Below are 23237 nucleotides of genomic sequence, written 5' to 3' on the forward strand. Positions count from 1 at the left end.
GGGGGAATGAACGCGTGCGTCTGACATATCTGACAGAAACATCACATTTATTTAAGGCATTTCTGAGACACTGCATACAGACGGATGATGACACGACACTCAGCTGCACCCTGAAAAACAAGATCCCCCACTTGTACATGATCAATAACCAGCAACAAATCGATGGAATAATGCTATTAACAGTGTTTACAATCACATTTAAAAATAATAATAATGAAAACTCACATGAAACATTTTCAAGTAAAAACAAACATGGCCTAATTTCACAGTTATCAAATATACTTAACATAACCCCCCCTGCGCAGATGTTCCTTTTTTGGGGGGGAAACTAGCATTTTTTTTTCCCCCTTATAACACTAAACACTTTGGTGCTTCTTTATAAAAAGCAATGCCAGAAATACATGCATTCTGTTATATATGTAGATTTTTTTTTAAAAATCACATTAAAACTCGTGATGAATACACTTTCCTTGGAGCCGTTAGCTTTTAAAGCTGCACTGTTAACTTCATAATTGAATTCATGAAATCTGTGGAACAAGAGGGAAAGCAATATCGATAAAGTATTTCATATAAATAATATCCATTATATTTCCACCTCTTTATAATAACAGCATAGAAAAGATGCTAGCATTAGACTAGTTTTCTCAGACACCTATTCCTATGCTAATATTCAAACATGTATTTAATGGGGCAAAAATAGCAGCTGTCCAGAAGTTACCATATATGTATATGTTCATATGAGCAAAAAATAGCATTTATTAACACTAAATCTTTGTCGGAAAATGGTGTATATTTCATATAGTACTAAGCGTGTTTGAGTCATGCAAGTTATTGGTAGTATGTTGTGGTAATAATATAACCGTTATATTTTGTTTTGTTTTGTTTTTTTTACTTTCAAGGCAATGGATTAGAACTCGTAGCAATTGTGCTAGCTGCTAGAGGTACCAGTGACAGGAGTAAGGTAAGTCTTGGTACCCGGCAAGGCTCTTGTAGTACGAGTGATACTGCAGCACATGCTCATATGAAAACAAAAAGTGACCTCCATTTAGACAGTGCAGCTTTAAAATCTGATGAAAATAGTTTTTAATTCTTTGACCAGAATGACAACTTTCCCTCTGATGTGATGTCAGTTGTTGGCACCTCCAAACTTCAAACCTTTGAGTCACAGCACGCACCGACGATCTGGCCAGTGAATATGATCTTTCCCCTAGTATATGTTTTTATGAAGAGGATTCAAAAGGCCGCGGTGCTTCCAACCAGTACAAATAAAGTTGCAGAGACACCGCAGGACGAGGAACCTCTTTATCTTACTCGTGTACATAGCAGGGCAATAGCGTCTGGTATTTGGGATGAGATGCTACGGCCTGATGTGGAACAGATTCAGACGCAGCGTTGGCACAAATGTCCGCTCCCAAAGGCATCTTAAGATGACATAAAAAACAGACAGGGTATAAAGGCTTTGTGAAAAACAACGTTGCTGGTAGCTTAATTCTGCTGAGTCATGTTTTACAATCAAATGTGCAGCATGGAAAGGTATTTCAGACGAACACTGCATAATCATCTTTTCTGGGCGCTTGCACCCCCATCCCTTTTCTCCCCTCTTCCTCCTCGTTGTTGTCGTCCTCCTCGTCCTCCTCGTCCTGGTGGCCAGTCATGGGGACTTTGACCCAGCCGTCGGTGGCCAGGCCGTGTTTCTTCTGGTGCCTCTTGTAGTTGTCCCAGTGGCCGGTGGTGTAGCCGCAGTCCTGGCAGCGGTACGGTTTCTCCCCAGTGTGCCGCAGCATGTGCCGCTTCAGGTTCATGCTCTGGTTGCAGCTGTAGTTGCACAGCGCGCACTGGAAGGGCTTGGCGCCGGAGTGCACGCGCTGGTGCCGCTTAAGGTTGGCGAGGTTCCCGCAGGCGTAGTCGCACAGGTGGCACTTGTAAGGCTTCTCCCCCGTGTGCACTCTGTGGTGGCGCTTCAGGTTGTCGAAGTGTGCCGACGCGTACTCGCACTGCGGGCACTTGTAGGGCTTCTCGCCGCTGTGAGTCTTCATGTGGCGTGCCAAGTGATTGGGGTAGTGGGTGAGGAACGGGCAGCAGGCGCACGTGTACACCTTATCACTGCGCTCGCTGGGGCTCCCGGGGGACGAGGACGAGTCTTTAGTCAGCATCTCTAGAGTGCATTTGGAGCAGATCTGAGCAGAGGAGCCGTCCTCGTCTTCCAGGACGACTCCACACAGCCTGCAGGTGAAGGGAAAGAGTGAAGGGGGCAGAGTGGCACTGTCTCCCAGCCCCCCTCTGGATGAGCGGGTAGAGGCCGTCTCCAGTGAGTTAGGGGCTGGATTCGATGCGGGAGCAGTTTGTGGCGACGCCCCTTTAAGGCTGTTGAATGCGGGAAGGTAGTTGTTCTGACTTCCCAAGCTGAGATTAGACGACGCCTTGGCGACCTCTGAAACAGAGACAGTGTCACTACGAATGGCACTTCAACAGAACAGCAGCTCATATTTCCATGCACTACACACCCTTAGTTGAAGCATCCAGATCTTCTTCAGGGGGTCCTTGTTCCATTGCTGGAGTTTTCAGGCTGCTGGGTGTGCTGGAAGGCCGGAACGGAGCGTCGGGTCCCGCCCCCACCGATGGCACGTGCATGCGCATGTGTCTCTTCAGGTTTCCCAGGGAGCTGCAGGCGAAGGCACAGCTCTCACACTTGTAGGGCTTCTCCCCGGTGTGGATGCGCAGGTGCCGCTGCAGGTTGACCAGCTGAGCTGAGGCATAGGAGCACAGCGGGCAGTTGTAGGGTTTCTCCCCGTTGTGAGTCTTCATGTGACGCTTGACGTGGTTAGCATAGCGGGACGAGAAACCACACAGGTGGCACGAGTGCAGCTTGGGCAGATTATCTTCCAGCATCATGGCTTTGTCGCTTTGTATCTCATCGTCCTCTTGCTGTTGGGACTCTGTGTGAAGCCCACCAATGCCTCCAAAACCAAAGTCTGAACTTTTGGATTCTCTGGAGGCCTTGCAGCACCTGAGGCAGTAAGGGCCCACAAGGTCGACAGGTCCCAAGGGGTCGTCCCGCAACTGACCACACCCCCTGCAGGAGAGGTAGGACGGGAAGCTGAGCTCGGACTGGGAGGCTCGGCCCTCGTCCTCCCTGGTGGTGTCAGTGGTGCTGCGGGAGGTGTCGGTTTCGCTTTCCATGCTGAGGTGGCTGTAGGCGGGGCTCTCCTCATCACCCATAGGGTAGACCGAGAACCCAATTTCAGCTGCTACTTCTGTGGGAGAGGGAAAGAGAATGGCTTCGTCACCATCTTTGGAGCCCAGTGTATGACCAGAGTCACCAACTAGGAAAGCTCTTCCTAACCCTGGGAGAGAGGGCCCTCTGGTCTTTTAACATTCGCTCAAAGGGGCAAACCAAGCACCAAACACAACAGGGCACCTTTAAAACCTTTAAATCCATTGTATTTTCCACAATCCAAAAAAAAAAACAGCTGGAGTAACACTCAAACCAGTGAGAGCAGACTCTTCAACACACAGCAATCCAAAGGGACGAATTCCTCAGAATGGCATCAAACGTGTCAGCACTGGCTAATGCTAGTCATCTCGTGGATGATTCCGCTTTTGACCTGATTACCGAGCAGGACAAGTTAATTTGAGAGCCAAGCGATTATTCCTCAGTTGCTGGTGATTGTTTTGCATTATACCCAAGGACACACAAGTGCTGGTCCGTCTCCTGCCATAAAGCAACATGCAGAGAACCAAAACCCTCTCCCAACATGACAGTGAGAAGGAATACATGAAACTCAGCTATGGATAAAGAAGCAGTGTTATGCTACTGCAGAGAATCATAAGAGCAAATGACAACCATGTTTCAGCAAAGGAAGAGCCATACGAATCACAGTGACCATTTTAAATACAGCTGTAAGTCTTATTTTGATATAAGATTTTTTTTAAATACTACTTTTAAAGTCAAGAAAATCGGTTGTTACATGAACACACAGTGATAGAAACAACATTTGCCAAATTATTTCTGAAGAACATTGCACATAACTGTATCTTTAGCATCACCATCTGATCTTAAAGAGAGCTTTCTAAATAGTCAAGGTTTCACAGCAAAGATAGGTACTCACTTTACTCTGAAGTCAGTCACTAAGACAAAGAAAAAGGTGAGAGTGTCCTGCTGAAGACTCGCTGCTCAGTGCTGGAGCTGAAGGAGCCCGCAGTCTCACACAGCAGAAAGAGAGAGCGAGAAGAAAGGCTGCCCCTTCATCCTGCCCCCCCAGACCCCCCACACACATGATTGCTGGGCCTGATGATGATGATGATGATGATGATGACGATGATGATGATGACGATGATGATGATGACTGTAATGGCGAGGCTGCTGCTGATGATGATGATGATGATGATGAGGAAGGGAAACGATAATGGCAGTGGGAATGAGGTGGAGGAGACAGTGATGATGATGATCTCCTAAAATGGTTTCCTTTCCTTTTTTATGATTTTTCTAGAACAGCAGGGCTTTCACTTTTTCACCCAAGACAAAGACCTCAGTGGGTAAAATTTCCCTGTTATTGTTAGACAAGACTGCAATGATGATGATGTGTTGGGTTTGTATATTCCACCCCATACTAATATTGCAGTTGCCTCCTCTGAGGAGTTATATTAAATCATTGTAAAAAAAAAATCAAATTTAATTACATTATTTCAGCTGTACACGAGTACGTGTCGGCACAACAGCGTAGCAGTTGACTGGTTTCTCTTCCACCATCACATAACACACAAGAGTGCATTCATCTTATGTAGTAGACCACCAACATCATGAATACATTAAGTCCTATGCAAAATATTGTTCTGAAAAATGAGATAAAGTACCCACATTAAAGAAAAACTAAACAGAAACGTTATGGCAAACACAAAAGTAAACCATTATAACCAGCCTGAAAAACATGGTTCTTTGTGATCAAGTTTACTTCACTGTGGTCAACTTCTCTTTTCTATTTCTACTTTTTAATCATTTTTTTCTGTTCTTACCCTGATAAGATCATGTTATGTAGCATACCGAGTTCTCTGTTTTGACCAAGTCTGTTCCGTCGAGAAATAACTGCGCAATATAGGAAAAAAAACAGCAGTTCTGAGCGAGTTACATTCCAGTCAGAACCAAACTGAACTTGAAGCAGAGTTGGTGTTGCGACCATTTAAAGGATGAATATGAACGGAAGACAAAACAGAATTATTTATTCATAAAATAGCTCAATCTTCCTTCACTCAGCCAAGAACTTTTTCCTTCCAGGCCCATCATCATCATCATCATCATCATCCAACCGGGAGTTGCTCCCTGCAGCTGTCAAGTTCTCATCATCTGGTAATCATTAACTCAGAGGTAAAAGTCCGGTCGCAAAGTTGACAGCTCAAACTGTATTTGCTCATTCTTTGAAGGTGTTTTTGATGGTGAAAGCTGATGAATAAAGTCTTTCTAGCTGATAAAACTTGAATCAACACTGCAGCAGGAAGCCACATAAACTGTATGTCGACACTAACGGTACGTAAATGAAAACTAGATACTATCCATCACTGCAACTGCCACCATCAACACTCATCCCTGAGTCACTCCCTGTTGCGGTCAGGTTGATCTGATGCAAACATTAACTCAAGGTCTGATCATGAAACCAAGCGTCATGATAATAAACAAGCTCCAGCTCAGTCATCCCACTCCTCCCAAAGCGAGTACAGAATCAAATAAAATGTCCGCAGATTTACGGACGCTGAAATAAAAAACCGTATTCAGTGAGAGATCTATGCATGTAACTTAAAAAACAATAAAGTCCTCAACTGAAGATAATACAATTGGTAATCATTTCAAAATAGTTTCAACTTGAAAATGTATTTAAACATCACACAAATGTGTTTCTGCTTTGAGTCTTGGAAAAACATAAATATCCCTAAACACTCAAAATGACGACAACAAACCTGAGAACTTTTCCAGGCTGATAATCTTGTTGTCCGGATCAGGATCGCCAAAATCCAGGGTTTGTTCGAGAAGGAAGTCTGGGTCTAAGGTGAGGTTGGCTGGAGCTTCGCTGGCTAGACCATCTTCAGAATCCACTGAGGAGGAGATAAGCAGCCCATTAGTGTTCATGAGTCCATGTACAATGTTCTGAAAAAAAAACTGGACAAAATGCTGTTTTAACAACATTATTGATCACTGTCCTTTTTTAGATCAGCTGCTCCTCCATCCGAAAAATAGTGATTTTACTTTATAGTACATTTACAGTATATGTACTGTTTGGTAGTATGGGTGTCAGCAAAAATATAAACATTTATCTTGTTGTATCACAATGTGATACTGAAATCTGTTCAGTGCAAAAAGAAATCCATCTGCTCAGACAGATGACGATACCACTACTACTACTGCTACTACTACTCATAATAAAAAAAAAAAATAAATACAACAGTCAGGAGTGGTCAGGATGTACACATGTACTTGTAAATATGTGATATTTCTCCACCAATTCATCTATATTATTGCTATTGTTGCTATGTTATTCAGTGACAACTCCAAAATCCACAGTGCGAGTAAAATGCCATATGCCATATGTTAAACAGAGACACCAGAATGTCTCCATTTTCAACAAGCACGTCTCTTAGTAAATTCACGGTTCGGTCGCTGTGCGAAATTGTGCATGCAAATTACCAATTTGCAATCTGTCTTCCAAGACATATTTTGGATAAAGCCATAACACACGACACAAAGTTAAAAGTACCTTGCTAATTCTTATTTCTTAAGGCATTAAGTGCCCTGACTACCTCCAGTAGTTGTTCCAGCCAATCGAGAGCACACGTTTTAACCAGTCAGGTGACTACAGACAGTAATCGGTTGAATTGTTACTAGTGTTGTGCTGCGTGTTTAGCAGGAACAAAAACCTGCAGCCACACAGGCTCCAGTTGGACTCTCCTAGTTTTTCCAATGTATTTATGTTTTCATAATGTTTTAATTCTTAGTCAGGATCTGGTTTGTGTACTCAGTAGTACTGCAATACCAACTTCACCCTTCAATAGATTTCAGATGTTATTCATACTACTGAAAATGGGCCAATATGTGTGTCAAGAAATACCTATGTTTTAGAGTTTATTACAGCTGAAATGGGTGCTATAACGGTCTATATTCATTTTACTGAGGTTACTTTCTGATCCATGATGATGGCAAGACAAGAAGCTGCCAAAATTGAGGGTCGCAAAAGTCCTTTGTAGGGACGCTCCGATCGTTCGGTCACCGATCATGATCGGCTGATGTCAGCGGGATATGTCAATGGCGATCACAACAACTGATCACGTGTGACAGTGATGAAGCCCGCTGGTTATGATGCATCCACTCCTCCAGACTCGCTGCTCACTCGGCAGCAGCAAGTCTGCTGTGGAGCTTCTTTCAATCTGTCATGTAAAGTTGGCATCCTGCTGCACATGCACGGGAAAATGCTGTGCACGCCATTTAAAGCGGCAGCAATTGATGAAGCACGAAAAGTTTTAGGGGCTCATGAAAGTGAGACCGCTAGTTCAAATCAGCAGCGGCAGCTACCGCTTAGCAACACCCGCCGGCCCGAGCGTGACATTCAGAATGCCAAGGAAAGTGCCCAAGACATAATGATTAATTTCCCGCTGCAAGTGGCCAGTATGTAAACATAGCAAAGTCTCAACAGATTCACCAAAGTGCAACGTCTCACATCAAATTCCATGATTTTCAGTTATGACAGAATAGTTGCTCCATGCAGCAAGGTTTTACTATTTTTTTTCCTCTTGAAGAAGTATATAAAAACATGTCTGAATTTAAATGATTTATGGTTCATTTTTTTCACATGTACACAGGTCTCATCATTTTGATCACAAATGCATTGTCAATCCATGTGATCGGTATCGGCAGCTAAACTCCTGGTCGGAGCATCCCAAGTCCTTCATCAACCCCAAAAAGATCATGATATGTCACAAGCAATAAGTTTGACACAGTCATTTCTACTCACTTCCTTCACCTCAAACCGAACTTGACAATAATATCAAATACTCATCATCGTCATCATCAAATACCGAGCTGCCTGCTGCCAATGGTCAGGTACACTCCACCTCCCCCGCCGCCAAGGACCACGTCATTGAAGTGCAACAGCTTTATCCATCAGGTTTAATCGATTGTAATTTGTGATTCCTAGCTAATGAGCCTGCTGCTCTTAAACGCTCACACAACAAAGAACACAAACTCATTTAAATGCAACGCCGACAATCAGTCAGGCCATCGGCAGTTTAGCGCTCACTTAAATAACCGCGCGACAGTTGGAACGAGCCGATCAAGGCTGGAAGCGTCATCTCTGCACAACATTGACGAAAGAACGATGCGCTAATGACCGACAGATGGAGCTCGTTTACTCGTTTGGAGCCTCAGTTAATGACGCCTGGAATTCTGACTCCTCTCTTCTCTGCAGCTTAATGGGAATCAAACTACAGCGCTGTCTGTCCTCCAGGAACCATCAGTGTCAAGTCAAGGACAGTTTAACTGCAGCTGATGGATCTAGCTGCCAGTGAAGCACTGAAATATTTTTTTTTTCTCTTGATACAAAATTACTACACACATGTTTTAACTGGACGTGGTTCACATGAAAGGAGAAGATGACCGCTCCAAATGTCACATTTACACACCAGTGTTTCACTTTGTGGAGAGCAATACATGTGTCAGACTAACCCCTAAAACTGCTTCTAATGAGCAGCCACTCAATAGTTAAAAAATAAACAAAAATAAAAACTTTTAGTATGACGCAAGATGAAACATGAAGAAAAATGTTCCATTAAAAACTATATGAATTTGTACATGTTTTCTCAAGAGAGAACATTTTGTTTACAACTTGAAAGGTACAATACATGTGGAAAATTCCTTTCCAGAATGAAGGCAGGCGCTCTTTGTTGGTTTGACCTCTGCCATGCTCTGGCTTTGAGCTTACACATTGTGAAACAATACTGCTTTGTTCTTGACACATTGCAACATCTGACAAAACCATTATTGAGCCCCACAAAAGGACGTGAGAAACGCTACATTTCATTAAGGTTAGTTAAGTTAGTAACTGGTAGAAAAGATACGTACACTTGACTGGTTGTGGATTCTGCTGTTTTTTTCTTGGCATCTTCCAGTCAGCCTCACGCTGCTTCGATAGCTCTTTTCACAGACGTCCGGAACCATCGGCTCAGTCTTGGCTGTGAGAATTATCCTTGAAGAGTTCTGGGTTTCAAATAATAAAACGAATATATGAATATAACTGAAGGCTTGGAACATTATTATCATAAACAAATTAACAGACACGATTTAATAGTACTTATTTGTCCACAAATATGAACAAAAAAATGAAGCACCTTGGTGCTGAAAGGTCAAACACCCACACATGTGGACGTCTTAAAAGAGGTTATAGATGATGCTTTTACGACCAGACCAAACAATTCACTCTTTCAGTCCAAGTCTTCTCACTGTGGCGATACTCGGCCAGGGTCAAAGACCAGTCAAACTTTACAGCCACAATCTCATCTGAGACAGACTACTCGGTCTTGCAATTCACTTTATGAAGCTTTTAGTCACTGAAGATATGCAAAGATCACTGCTCTCTGAAAGAGCTGTCAAAAACGAACAAAGATAAAACCTACTTCGACTGTCTGAATATACTTCAACAGCCTCAGTTTATCCGATTGTTTTGGTGTAGCTCAATGAGTGATGCTTTGCTCAATAAGGTATTCGACTCCCAGATGCATCTTCCAAAACCGGGTATATCACAACAGCTGTATTCACGCAGGACTTACTGAACACAAGCAAGGGTCAAATGTTCCATCCGACGTAGAACACAGGGGTTTCAGAATACTAACGGTTTGCCTTAAACTATCCGCCTCTTTTAGCATAGTGGCTAACACGTTAGCTATGTTATTACTACACGGCGTGCCAGTTTTCGAGAAAGAGCGTCCGAGGAGACAGAAGTCAACGCAGGAGATGACTGACCACATGTACAAAGCATAGCTGAAAGAAAAGGCGGAGGATTCCAAACGACACAGCGGGCTCCTGAATGACAACTGTCACGTTAGCCGCGTCCACCTCCTGCTAACTTACCTAAAATGGGATGTAATTCCTGTCAGTGACTGTGGCGAGCGGTGTCTCCCAACCCTCCATCGAGTCAGAGGTTGTGGCCCTTAACAAAACGACGACTGAAGCTCCGCCATTTCCCGGTGAGCCGCGGCGACAAAGAAAGGCAATTAATGCTGTTTTTCATAACTTAATTGATTTTCTGATTCGCCTGTCATCCAGAGGCAGCGCCAGTGCTACTTCCGGTAGAGAACTTCAAAATAAAATTGGACTGCTGAATTCGCTCAAAGGTAATCTCTACTAATGATATAATATATATGCGTTCAAACAGAATGTACAGTCATTGCTTATATTTCCAGTAGTAAATGCGCATACACTTTGCTTTGTATGTTATTCTTGGTGCATTTAATTTTCATACTAGTATCCGTCTTTTTCCTTACCCTTGCAATGGTTAAAATGGATACTAGTCTTCGTATTGAATAAACACACAGCTTTAAGATCTTTTTGAAACCCGACGTAACTCCTAATAAATATATCAAATTGTAATTTGGTTCAATAAGGAAAAATATACTTGATTTTATTTTGAAGGCCCATTAGAGGGCTATAAGAATCCCGTTTGGGGAGGTATTTGACTTCCGAACACATTTTCCAATTCATGCGTTTTAGATTACGTTTGTGTGATGAAATTGCAGTTGCTGCAATTTACATAATCTCTCACATAAATAAATAAACCGACCGTGATGTATCTGACTTATTGCATATTTGTAATTCATATGCATAACTAACATATAATATACACGTTTCCAACATTTCGTCATCATTTCCCTCCAAAACTTACGTATTTTCCCACTGACATTGTAGCTATCTTTCCTATGGCTATTTCTGTACACGCCTTGTCGAGGATTTATATATTATCCCGACATTACTCATATCTATACGTACACTTTAGCTACCGATGCAGTCCTCAAACACACCCATTGTCTACATGTATGTAGGCAAGTGTGATGTAGTTAATGAGTACAAGTTGGTTTATAGATAAAGAATACATGTGTGCTTCCCTTCCTCTATATTTATGTTGGTAGGCACAAAGCAGTCCGTAAGAACTGCGGGTAGATATTTAAGACACAATAGTCAGTGTGTATTACAACTATTATTACTATTATTACAACTATCATTATTTCATTTTATTTACTTACTTGTGTGTTTATAATATAGAAAATTTACATATGCGCCTTTCATGAAATCCTTTTTTTTTTAATGGGAATTCTGACCTCAATGGCAACTCACCTGTATAAACGGCAGACGGGACTGCAGTGCCCCCTACTGTTCAAAAGAAATTCAACAACAACAGTACATGACAAAGAAAATCCTTTTAAATAATAGATTTCGCATTCGTTTACCTTATGTGCATTTTAACTAAGCTCCTACTTTCCTTAAATTCGAGTCCTTAATGTATTATTTTGACGCCGTCTCTGAGCAGGAGCTGCCGGGAAAGTGCGTCATGCCATTGGCTCCTTCATTGCCAGGGAAGTATCCCCCCTCATCCTCCGTCTCCCTCCCTTCCTCCCTCCAACATCCTTCCTGAGAGCAGTGTGGCGGTGGGCCACGGGGGTCTTCTGCGTCTCCTCCAGGGGGCGGAGCTAGACTCTGGTCCTACGCTGCAAAGAGAACGCGCCGCGCTGAGAGGTAAGACATTTACGTAATCGTTTGCGTCTTTTTTATTCATTTCAATCCCGTAGCGGACGCCAGGCGACGTCTATACGCCTGCGATGTTCGTGTTGGTGACGGTGGCGGGTCCGTGTGGGAGAATCCACAGCCTGTCACCCGTGACACTCCCTGTTACTGCTGAGGCTTGACTGATGCTGCCCAGCATCCAGCACGCAGGTTATCCGTGTTATCACCGCCAAACTCTTACAGTATTGCTGTAGCGTTTGGATTCAAAACGCGAGCTTTGTTCGGTTGAATAAATATCGAGGAAGAAAAGCGCCGTACATCTGTAAGTCCACTGAGGTGCTTCTGCTGCAGCATCCTGACTCGGAGTTGACACCACATGGCTCCAGAGGAGGATGTCTAGAGAAGGGATGAGGAGCGCGTGGGCTCGCTGAGGTCACTTCTGCCTCTGCAGCCCGCATTGCTGATGTGGGCTCTGGTCCAGTGAGGAGACACTTAATAGGGTGGATCATCAGGTTTCCCAGGCAGAGACAGCAGCAGCAGCAGGAACACTCTTGGAAACTGATCTTACTGCTCCTTCTTATTAGCCCTCAGCCTCCCAGCTTACAAGTGTCACGTCCTAGGAATTAACAATATGGTTCAGGCAAAGGTTACAGAATCTGAAGCTGGATATTTGGGCCAGATGCAGCTTGCATAATAATCCTCTCTGACAATGTCAAAACACCGTCAGGACTGACTTTTGATCACTTATATTCTTCAGACCAGGGGTGCGGCTGTCATAATGCTTCAGTGACATGTATTTTAAAATTGTACTGGAATTATTCTTCAAAGCTTAGGGTGTTTATGAACCTGTATTTAATAACAGAACGATGTCTGCATTATATGAACTACTGTATTTTCTGTTATTATTTTTGTTGTCTTTAGTGTTTGCTACTGTGAAGTAAAATTTCCCAATTCAGAAAATCTAATCTAATATAATATAATATAATATAATATAATATAATATAATATAATATAATATAATATAATATAATATAATATAATATAATATAATATAATATAATATAATATGTAAACAAGGAAACAGGTGAAAGGGTGAAAGGTGTGACAAAAACAATGTAAACATCAAGTCAAAAACAGTTCGCAATATAAAACAACCTCAAAACACTGTCTGTTTTGTTACTATATTTACGACTTATTACTAACCCTAACCTTGCAAAATCCACACAGTCAGGTGCAGACCAAATCTTTCATCATTGGTGGAGGTAAATGAACAGCCAACAACATGCAAGTAAGATTAGTAAATCCACCAGAGGTTTTGATACATAAAGCGTAGAAGCTTCATATTCTTAACTTCATACAGCAGCAGCAGTATTTAGTTAGTTGTGACCCAAAACATTTTAAGTTCAGGCTCGCTGCAACTGTAACTAGAGCAAGTGTATAACAAATCAGTGAGATAACATCTCAAACAAATTGTTGTAGCATTTTATATTAAGCATTTTATTTTATTTTATTTTAAGGACATAATTTGTTGAGCTTTTCCTTCTCAAAAACCAAGCCTGTGCTTCTAAACTATTGAAGAGTTATTTTTGAAAGATGGCTGGAGCAGTCAAAAAAAGAAGAAGCTGAAGGAAAAACCCATTAGGAATTAAGTTTTTGCTCAGATTTCTAACTCTCTGCACCGCTTTAAGTACCATAGTGCCAGTTGTGACCAGTGACCTGCTGTGGGTTCTAACACCATCATCAGAACACACAATGTTAAAAATCATTTCTATTTATAATTCAACAGAAAAAGTTTTATTTTTTTAAAACCTTGACTCAAATTCCGCTGCAGAGGTGAAGTGGTGACCCTTATCTAGAAGTTTCAACCTTGAGAAAACACTAGGCATAGTGGGAACCTCTTTGTTGTCCCTTGAAGCACACTGTTTCCTCCCACACAAAAACAGTTTCTATTCTAAACAGCTCTGAGGTTGGACTGTGTAGGTTGCTGTCTATATGCATTGAACTGGCAACAGTTTCTACCCTTAAGCTCCTCGTCTATTTTGGTCCCTCCCTCTCCAGAATTGTACCATTTGATGAAATATTAATCTCACATACGTCACACAGCTGCACCTTGATTAGTTCACCCACGACTGCCTGAAACCGAGTTCTAAATCCATAATCACTCCCCTTAGTCTGTCGTTGATGTTACTCTTACACTGAAGGATGCGCAATAGATACAGTTGTTTTAGTTGACACAATATGTTTCTTCTCCATCTGATGTGCTCCGAACACAGACAGCCTGCTCTCTTTGCTGCGGGGTTTGTCTCTCTGTATCTGGTTAGGGAGCTGGCTGTCATTTAAAAGAAGCACAACGCGTCGTCTGTGCTGTCTATCATTCCGCCGCCTACATCATTCCCTGATCTTGTCTGTCAACCCACTCACAAGTCCCAGGTCCATCTGCTCCTCGAGTCTCGAGGTTGTGACCTCGTTGCTCATGTGTGAAGCGCCATGACGGGCGAACAAGAGGCACAAATTCAAGTCCGTCTTCTTGTCCCCTTACTGATTCAAGAACTAAAAAACAGATTGTCAGAGTCCATGCATGTCGTGTTCTTGTCATTGGATCTTTCATTCAAAGGCTCAAGAGTTTAAATTTGAATATAAGCTGTCATTCTTTTGTATTTTGAGTTAGAAAAATACAAAATTAAAACCCTCTGGTCTGTAGTACTACTAAATTATTACTACTAAAATGTACCTCTGCTATTCTCGGAGGTTGCTTGGTTTGCTGCCTTTGGCACCGTTAACTGCTAAATGGAGTCTTGTGGCATGTCGAGGGTGATGATGTCAAATGCTGCGCTGTGGTGCGGTGAGATCTGAAATGACAGCTCAAAGTCACTGAAAACTAAAAGTCATCGCCACTCAGTCAAAAACAGATTCACAAGTGGACTTTGTTTTCTTCTAGATTCGGCGAGGGGAAACCAAAAACGAAGAAGCTTCACCTTCAAGTTTAAAGAAGACCTGCTTTAAAGAGGACAGCGATCTGACCAGATTTCTGGTTCTAAAGAGTCTAAATTAGTGATGTTGCCCTCCCACAGGAATTCCCTCCTCCCCTTCACCCCTCGCTTCATCACTCTCTCTCTTCCTCACTCCTCCGCCAGAGCAGCCATCCATCCCCAACAAGCGGATCAGTGAGAGATCAATCAGCTCCTTCCTGAAACTTCCTGCTCATGGTCCTTGGTCTGTCCTCCTCTGCTTCCACACTTGTTCCTCACCATGAAGAGGCCCAAGCAGCAGACAGGGCCCCTGAGCTTCCTAAACTTCTTCACCCGAAAACCCAAATCGGAGCCCCGTCCCGAGAAGCCCGCAGAAAGCCGAGCCAAGGAGGAGGTGGCCATCACCTTGACTCCAAGCGAGAATCCGCCGCAGGTGAGAAGGCTTTACCAGTTCTGCTGCTTTAAAGGTAACATAATCTGGAGATTTTAGCTGCACCTCATGGTTTAACCGAACCCGATGTTTGCATGCGTGAGAGGCAGAGAGACTCTGTTGATGATTAACCTCTGATGTGTTTGCCATCTTGTTGCTTATTTCCATGCTGTAATAGCTCAGACCCATTAGATTGTTTATTTAATTCCTCGGTTGCGTCTAGAAATGATGTTGCCTAGAAACGTACCCCCTCTCCCTGTCAGCCACTTGCCCCTGTGATGGAGATTTACCGTCTTATTTGTCAAGCCACCACTGAGCAAAAGACCATATTTAAGTCATGTTTCCACTTATTTTATTTATTATGGTCGGATTTAATAGTGGGGTGGTGCATCTGGACACGTTGTCAGTGATGTACCGAGGGGGGGGTGTGATACTTCACACATCTGACACCATCTTGTGAGGGATCCAGCTGGGGGTGATCAGGCCCTGGCAGTCCAGTTATCTGGAGGAAAACTGCTTTTCGCTACAACCACAACTCCTGCTCAAAACAAGAGAGCAATGAAGGAACAGAGAGAGTATGTAACATAGAACGTTACTCAACAAACATGCAAGATAAAAATAAAAATAAACACGTAATATATACGACTAGGCGCAAATAAAAAAGCTCCATCTGAACTGTATTTACAGTGTATTCACAGATAATAATAAATGCATAATATATACTACTAAGCACTAATAAAAAAAGAACAGGTTTAAACAGCAGGTTATTGTACATGACATCTTAGACATCTGAGCAGTTCTCAAGCACTCAAAGAACAGACCAGGGAATTGAACAACACATTGAGGATGACAGGGTTTGTATGGTTTGGAAACAGTGGCACTTAGGAAAAGACAGGAGGCAGAGCTGGAGGTAGCAGAGATGAGCTTCTCTCTGGGAGTGAGCAGGATGGATAGGATCAGAGGGACAGCACATGTGCTCAGGTGTTTAGGAGACAAAGTCAGGGAGGCTAGATGGAGATGGTTTGGACATGTACAGAGGAGAGAGAGCCAGTACATTGGTAGGAAGATGTTGAGGTTGGAACTGCCAGGCAGAAGGTGGAGAGGAAGGCCAAAGAGGAGATTTATGGAGGTGGTGAAGGAGGACATGAGGTTTGTAGCTTTGAGAGTAGAGGAAGCAGAGGACGATGGTCCACTGTGGCCACCCCTGAAGAGAGAAGCTGAAAGAGAAAGAAGAAGTTGAGGATGAGAGGATTGCAGCTTCAGGTGACATCCATCGCATCAAAGAACGCGGACCTATCCCGCATTAACCAGTCAGAGTGGGAACATTCATCAAGGAGTAGAAGTGAAACGGGTGAATACACAATATACTTCCTCAGTAGTAGGCTGCTCTTCTTCCTTTACGATCTGCCAACTTTAGACCCTCCCCCTGGCATATTGACCTACTTTTTTAATGTAACTTGGTAACTTGAGAGACGGGCATGTTGTTTTTGTCGTCACAACTTCGGCAAAAAGACACCGGCAAAAACATACTGTATACCAAACTATCCATCGCCATCATCCAGTTTTGACTTCATGATCCTTGGCCTTGCTGTTACAAAGTAAACAAGCATGCGTTTAAAAGAACATCTCTTTTTTCCCCCTTGTTTTCAGGCAGCAGAAGAGGTTGGAGAATCAGGAGTTTCTGGAACAGAAAGAGGAGAAGGAGGCGGTGCACCGGCAGCGGCCGAGTCGGTCCAGGATTGCGCGGCTGCAGCTGAATGTGTTGGCGGTGTCAGTAGCGGCTCCACTGGCCTGCTGTCCCTCTGTTCCTCCAGCCAGGATCAGCTTTTGGATGAACACATGGAGGAGTGTCCGCTGTGCCTGCTGAGTCAGCCTCGGTGCCACTTCCCACGACTCACCTCCTGTTCCCACCGCACCTGCTCTGACTGCCTGAGACAGTACCTTCGCATCGAGATATCGGAGAGCAGAGTAAGCATCGCCTGCCCACAGTGTCACGAGACACTGTCGCCGCTGGATGTTCAGACGATCCTGGATGACAAGGTGCTGCTGGAGCGCTTCGAGGAGTACCAGCTGAGACGTTTTCTGGCTTCAGATCCAGACACTCGATGGTGCCCTGCCCCTGACTGCAGGTACCTAACATACAGATTCAAGTTGGTCTTCCCACACGTTTCGACTGTCACTATTTAAAATGCTTTTTTTTAAGTAATAACCAGAGCATTTTTTAACTATCTCTCATCTTCCACCTATTTTACATCATATATTTGGTATCTATGTCATCTCGAATATAATAAAAATATTATTACAATATTAATGTTATCATATTATTATGCAATATTTTCACAGAACTGCTGATGCTGGATGATGAGGATTACATTTTCGATGGCCTCTGAGCAGGAAGTCTAGTAGCTTTGTGGGTTTTGAATATGTAGAGATATTTACTCTAAAAATATTCATGTTCAGCTTAAGTACATTCCTGCTGGTCTTAAAGAGAGGAGGATTAACAGCGGATTATAAAGTGTAAAAAAAAAACTCCTGCTCCTTTGATAAGACTCAGAAGAAGTCGGAGTTATGAGAAGAAAAAACAAAAATATCATTACCATGTTGTATTTGAAGCATTTTTGATAGCCAACCTTATGAAGTGCCCCTCAAGCATAGTTGTAATAACACATTTTAGCATGATATGGGGGTTCTATTACTGTGTGTTTTTTTCTGTTTACTGTGTGTCTTCTCTTCTGTTGGCAGAGAGTAAGTAGTGCTCTAAGAGAATCTGGAACCCAGATGGTAATCTGGTACACAAACTAAAATCGAATCACCTCTTCCTTGTCCCATTACGATTGCATCCTGAAAACATCCTCAGAATCAGTTCATAACTTTTGGAGTAATTTTGCAAGTCAGATAAATGCCAGCTAAAACATAGTCATTTTGGTAAAGATAATAAACGTTATAGTGAGTTCCTTAACTTAACCTTGATCAATGCATATCTCCTCAGTTATGCCGTCATTGCGTATGGATGTGCCGAGTGTCCCAAACTGAGCTGTGGTCGGGAGGGCTGTGACACCGAGTTCTGCTACCACTGTCGGCAACTCTGGCACCCCAACCAGACCTGCGATCAGGCGCGGCGTCAGAGGGCCCGCCACACCTCCAGCAGCAACGACGCCTCCACGCTGTACGTCTTCAATGAAGAACCAGGAGGAGGTAGGCCCGGAGAGTGCGGCTTTTTGCTAGTTGGTTTGTGACGTATTCATATGGTGGCGCAGATGCAGAGGAGATCAAGGCGTGTCCTCGCTGCGGCGCCTACATCATGAAGACCAACGACGGCAGCTGTAATCGAATGAACTGCACTGTGTGTGCCTGTCAGTTCTGCTGGCTGTGTATGCAGGAGATCACCGATGTGCACTACCTCAGGTAAGGAAACAGAGTCTCATGGAGGTGAAAAGGGCTCAACGTTAGTCATATGCTGTATGCAAAAATCTGTGACTCTCAACTTTATAGAGCAATGACTTTCAAATGTGCGTCATGAAGTACCTCTCACAACTTTTTATTTTTCAAGTTTATTAGCAGGAATCTGGCGATTTGATTCATATCTCAAATTCTGGAGTGGTGAAAGAATATAATGCGATGTTGTATATGACAACTATTTGGTAACAGGAGGCATAATTTTATGGGTGTAAAATCAAGTACTGTCAATAAAAAGTCTTCGAGAACTCAGTCCAGTTATATGTCAATGACATAATGTCACAACACATGACCCTGCTATTCTCTGTTGTATCACAGATGGACCACTCTGCTCAGAAATAAAAACTTAAATCTCAAACTCAAGATTCCTGAAATATAGAGGACATAAACAAATATATTCTAAACTACTGTTTCTAATCAGAAGGCAACAAATCCTAGCTTAGTCTCAATTTAAACTGATATATATGCTTCGAAGAATCCTAAATTTAAGTCAAATTTGCAAATTGACTAATTATTAAATAATAGCATTTAGTGTTTCAATATTTATTAGTTAAATATTGATGTAGCGACCATCAAATATTGACACAGTATTGTGCCATCACGTATGAGTGTCATGGTATCATAGTACAATATATTGAGGGTATCAATATTTTCTTACACCCTTATTTAATGTAGCTCAATTTTGATTTAGATTATATATATATATACATATATATATATATATATATATATATATATATATATATATATATATATATATATATATATATATATATATATATATATATATATATATATTAGCATCTAATATGCTAAGTAGCTTAGCATATTGGATGCTAAGCTACTGTGTCTATGAAGGAAATGTCGCTGAAATACGATTGCTTGAACCTCTTTGTCGTCTGTCTTAAATTATGGTTCGGTGTTCCGCTGTAGCATCTATATTGATGACACAACTACCCCCACCCTCTGGCTCTCCATCTCCAGTAGCAGGAGAATCCTTCCTGTTCCATGACATCAGTGGGGAACATTGTTTCCATCGGTTCTCAGTCTTTTGTTCAGAAATGATAAAAGATCAAAGACCACAAAAGTCTGGCTCTGTTTCCAGTCACTATTAGAATGTTGGTATTGATCGGCGTTAGTGCACGTGTCAGCTGAAAAACCGAGTTGTGTTTCCTCGGATGAGTCACTTTCATGCCGCCCCTCCTCCATTCACTCTGCTTCATCAATGGCTGCAAATCAAACCAGTGCAGTCAGGAAGTGCCTCTGCAGCTCCCTGTGTTGTGATTTACACATCTCCCGTGTTGTCGTCGCTTTCCCACAGTTGTTCATCACACACTTGTCGACTTGTGAAGATGCTTCTTTTCTTAGAGATATAGGACAGTGGTTAGCTCTGCTCTGTGATGGACATCACCCTACTTTTGTACTCAGTCCCTCAGGATGTACCTTTTGGGGTAAGAAGCCATGGTCGCAAACCCGCAAGGTTCTGTGGCAGGTGGGCATGTTGCTGGGAGCACCGGTGATCATCTCACTAATAGCGGGCCTCGCCATCCCTGTCATCATTGTGGGCATACCTATATACATGGGCCGCAAGGTATGCAAGGCTCTTGGTTGAATAGAAAGCACAGCCATCCGATAACAATCTTATCTGCCTTTGCCTTCCAGGTTCATGGCCGCTGTATGAAAAACAGTATCTCAGGGAGTAAACACTACTTGACTGTGGCGAGTGGCGTTATGATGTCGGTGTTTGTATCGCCGGTTATAGCAGCCATCACTGTAGGTAAGCAGCAGAAAAGCACGGGTTGTGAAATGAAACGACAGAGTCTCTTTGAGCAGCACACTCTACGTGCTGCCCCTGCCAGGCTGCTCCTGCTGCCCTGGTTTCACCCCATCTCTGCGTCAATAGTGGCCTGTTGTTCCCTCTGTGGTGATGATGTCACCACTTCCACTCTCTGTTGCAAACCCAAATTCCTCCTAATGGTCATCGCACTAAGAGGCTGATTTACTAAGATCGCTGTTTGCACGAAAGACAGGGAGAACATGGAAATAAAAAAAAAGAATCATGGTCAACCTCGTGTTGCACTACCACTGTACAAAGTTTTGCTCTTTGCAGTGAGAATGACCATATTTCAGGGTTTTGTTTTTATTTCATTTATTTCCTGTGAGATAAATGAAAATGGAATGAAGGGAAGAGCTCTTTATCTTTTTTTTTTCAACACAAGGACCTGAAAAAGGACTGTTTTCTGAGTGATTTATGTTGTCTTTCAAATGCAAATTAAAAGATGACCAGGCTTTGAGCAAAAGATTCAAGATAAATTTAGAATTCCACCAAAAAAAATATGAAGAAATCCAGATTGGTGTTTAAGATGTGACCAGATAGATAGATAGGTTTCCTAGATGGCGCTCTCTGCTCTACTATCGTCATTTAATAGTGAAGCGGAGTGCGCCATCTACTGAGCTCTGATGGAAGTGCAGAATGAAATTTTGTCGCAATCTGAGCTCGTGAGTTCAACTGCCACAACAATCTGAATAGTTTCTGTGTCTCTCTGCAGGTGTGGGTGTGCCTCTTATGTTGACATACGTTTACGGCGTCGTGCCCATGTCACTGTGCAGAAATGGTTGGTGTCGACCGCAGAGCGAACCCCCTGAAACGCATAAGATTCAGCTGGAGGATTTAGCAGGATGTATGTGCCTTTATTTATATTGTTTCAAATGATCTGTATCAGTGATCGTCATTTTCTTTTTATCCTCCAGATCTCCTGTTCTCTCACGTAGTCAGTGACCACTGGACCGGTCAAAACAGTCGACCGCCCAGTGACAACAGCGTCCAGGAAGTCAGAGTCAGCGTACAGGAAGTGGGCATTGTCCCGAGTACAAGCGCCTCACCACCAGTGCTACACAGCTACGAAGGAGTGGACGAGACAGCTAAAGGTCATGGCGTCGCTCAGCAGGACGACCCGTCGGACTGTGAGGTAGTCGTCGCCCCGGAGAGAAAACTCAGCGACGCTCCATCTTTGAGGTAAAGGTCACCCCTCGCTTCTTCATATTTCATGTGACAAGGAATTAGATTTGCTCGACTGAAAGTCAAGAATAGTAATGGTCTTTGGTGGTGTACAGTTTGTGTTTTGGTTGGTTAAAAAATGACTTATAATTTCAAAAGGACAGGTGACCTTTCCCTGAGAAGTCGGGGGTTGTTTCTAGGTATTAAACTCAAGTCTTGTGGGCCAAATCTGGCCGGCCATATCAGTTTATGCAGCACACTAGAGCTTATTTATTACAGATTTTTAAAGTGCATCTCAATATTTATTTGGATCCCTCTCACGTCTTCTTAGGGAAGGTACCAACATTGAAGTAAAAGTGGAAATTGAGAGCCACCCAAGAGGAGCACGCCAGTCCAGTCTGAGTAGCATCCTTTCCAGCCGGAGCCTGTCCGTGGATTCCCTGAGACACTCGCTGTCCCGTTCCCAAGACTACCTGTGTGCCCCTGGGGGAACTCCCGAGGAACACGGAGAGGAGGAGGAGCATAAGAAGAGAGAAAGAGAGGACGTCTCAGCCTACCCTGTCTTTGACATAGACGACGTATGAAGTCCTGTTGTATTTGAGTCAGCATTCACGGATAGCAATCCCAATACGTGACGGGAGATCTCACTGGCTTGGCCTGTCGAGCGCTGGTCACCTGCTGCTTCTCCCACCAGATGCCTTCTAGCTCCAGCCTCAACCGAAGTCGCAAGTGAATGAAACGGCGGTCAGGTGTGCAACATTAGCATGAGACTTGTTAAGCCGGAAGGACAGAGCGGTGACGGAGAGCATGTTAGCTAACTAGTGTTTTCTATGTCCTCACCCTCTGTTTGGACTATTTACCGAACCTTTCCTCCTTCCTTATTGGACTGTTCTGACTAGTGACCTCACCTCCACCCTCCTTTAAAAAGACATCCTTCTGGTCCGCATGACGCGTCTAATAGGGACTGAAGAATCTAACATGCCAAAATTCTTGTTAGAAATTAAATATATTCTTCCCAAAAATGAATCAAAGAATGTGCGTGTTTTTTGTGTGTCCTTTAGGAATCATTTCAAATAGCTCCGGCTCTTAACTTCCTTTTGTGTTATTTGAATACTTGGGTTTTTTTTACGGTTTCTAAATATGTCATTATACATTTTAAATACTTTCTAATCTAAGAACCTTTCTCTCAAAATATTTTTCTTAAATTTACTGAAAATACTGAGATCTGAATCGTCTTTTGATGATTTACAATGCCCCAAATCGACAATACACGAGAGTCATTTGACATTTATCGGCAGTACAGTTCCACAACACTCAAAGAATGAGCTCTCATGGCCTGTAGGGGTCATTGAAGTCTCAACATTATTACACACATAAGTCAGTGTAATTATCATCAATGCAACAAAATTTAAATAATCAAATTTAAATGTTATAATTTTAGGCACTATTCATAGTTCACTTAAAGCTATCCTAAGGGATCATTTTGCATTTTTAAATTCGAAACTTCACGGATACCCAGGGCGATGATGTAATATAACAAAGAAACCAATAGAGGGCGATAGACGTCAGGTTATATTTAATTTGGCACGAAGCTGTGGTTAACTGAAAATGTACAGTATGTATGTATGTACA

The 23237-nt window shown here is 42.8% G+C and overlaps 2 protein-coding genes across 7 annotated transcripts; one reads left to right on the top strand and one right to left on the bottom strand.

The window, feature by feature from the left end:
- Window positions 1-22: 22 nt before the first annotated feature.
- znf513a (zinc finger protein 513a) lies at window positions 23-11675 on the bottom strand. 4 transcript variants are annotated; one of them, XM_053887254.1, is made up of 6 exons: window positions 11479-11675; window positions 10106-11401; window positions 9101-9235; window positions 5950-6084; window positions 2505-3254; window positions 24-2431 (listed from the first exon to the last, which is right to left on the bottom strand). In XM_053887254.1, the coding sequence occupies exons 3-6, from the start codon at window positions 9138-9140 to the stop codon at window positions 1539-1541; spliced, it is 1818 nt and encodes a 605-aa protein (XP_053743229.1). In that variant the 5' UTR covers window positions 9141-9235; window positions 10106-11401; window positions 11479-11675; the 3' UTR covers window positions 24-1538. The 4 variants fall into 4 exon arrangements, with proteins under 4 accessions (XP_053743231.1, XP_053743230.1, XP_053743229.1 ...); XM_053887256.1 differs by lacking the exons at window positions 10106-11401; window positions 11479-11675 and adding an exon at window positions 9998-10047 and having other exon boundaries at window positions 23-2431; XM_053887255.1 differs by lacking the exons at window positions 10106-11401; window positions 11479-11675 and adding an exon at window positions 9805-9960 and having other exon boundaries at window positions 23-2431.
- si:ch211-278j3.3 (E3 ubiquitin-protein ligase RNF19A) lies at window positions 8956-22616 on the top strand. Of its 3 annotated transcripts, none has more exons than XM_053887251.1 (13): window positions 8956-9063; window positions 10132-10221; window positions 10301-10368; window positions 11559-11764; window positions 14691-15154; window positions 16802-17280; window positions 18141-18346; window positions 18409-18556; window positions 20036-20198; window positions 20270-20384; window positions 21157-21288; window positions 21359-21623; window positions 21937-22616. In XM_053887251.1, exons 5-13 carry the CDS (start codon window positions 15002-15004, stop codon window positions 22187-22189), a joined length of 1914 nt encoding a protein of 637 aa, XP_053743226.1. In that variant the 5' UTR covers window positions 8956-9063; window positions 10132-10221; window positions 10301-10368; window positions 11559-11764; window positions 14691-15001; the 3' UTR covers window positions 22190-22616. The 3 variants fall into 3 exon arrangements, with proteins under 3 accessions (XP_053743226.1, XP_053743225.1, XP_053743227.1); XM_053887250.1 differs by having other exon boundaries at window positions 8972-9063; window positions 9171-10221; XM_053887252.1 differs by lacking the exon at window positions 8956-9063 and having other exon boundaries at window positions 9078-10221.
- The last annotated feature ends 621 nt before the right edge of the window (window positions 22617-23237 follow it).

Source organism: Synchiropus splendidus, chromosome 15, assembly GCF_027744825.2.
Source record: "Synchiropus splendidus isolate RoL2022-P1 chromosome 15, RoL_Sspl_1.0, whole genome shotgun sequence".
NCBI classification, from domain to species: Eukaryota; Metazoa; Chordata; class Actinopteri; order Syngnathiformes; family Callionymidae; genus Synchiropus; species Synchiropus splendidus.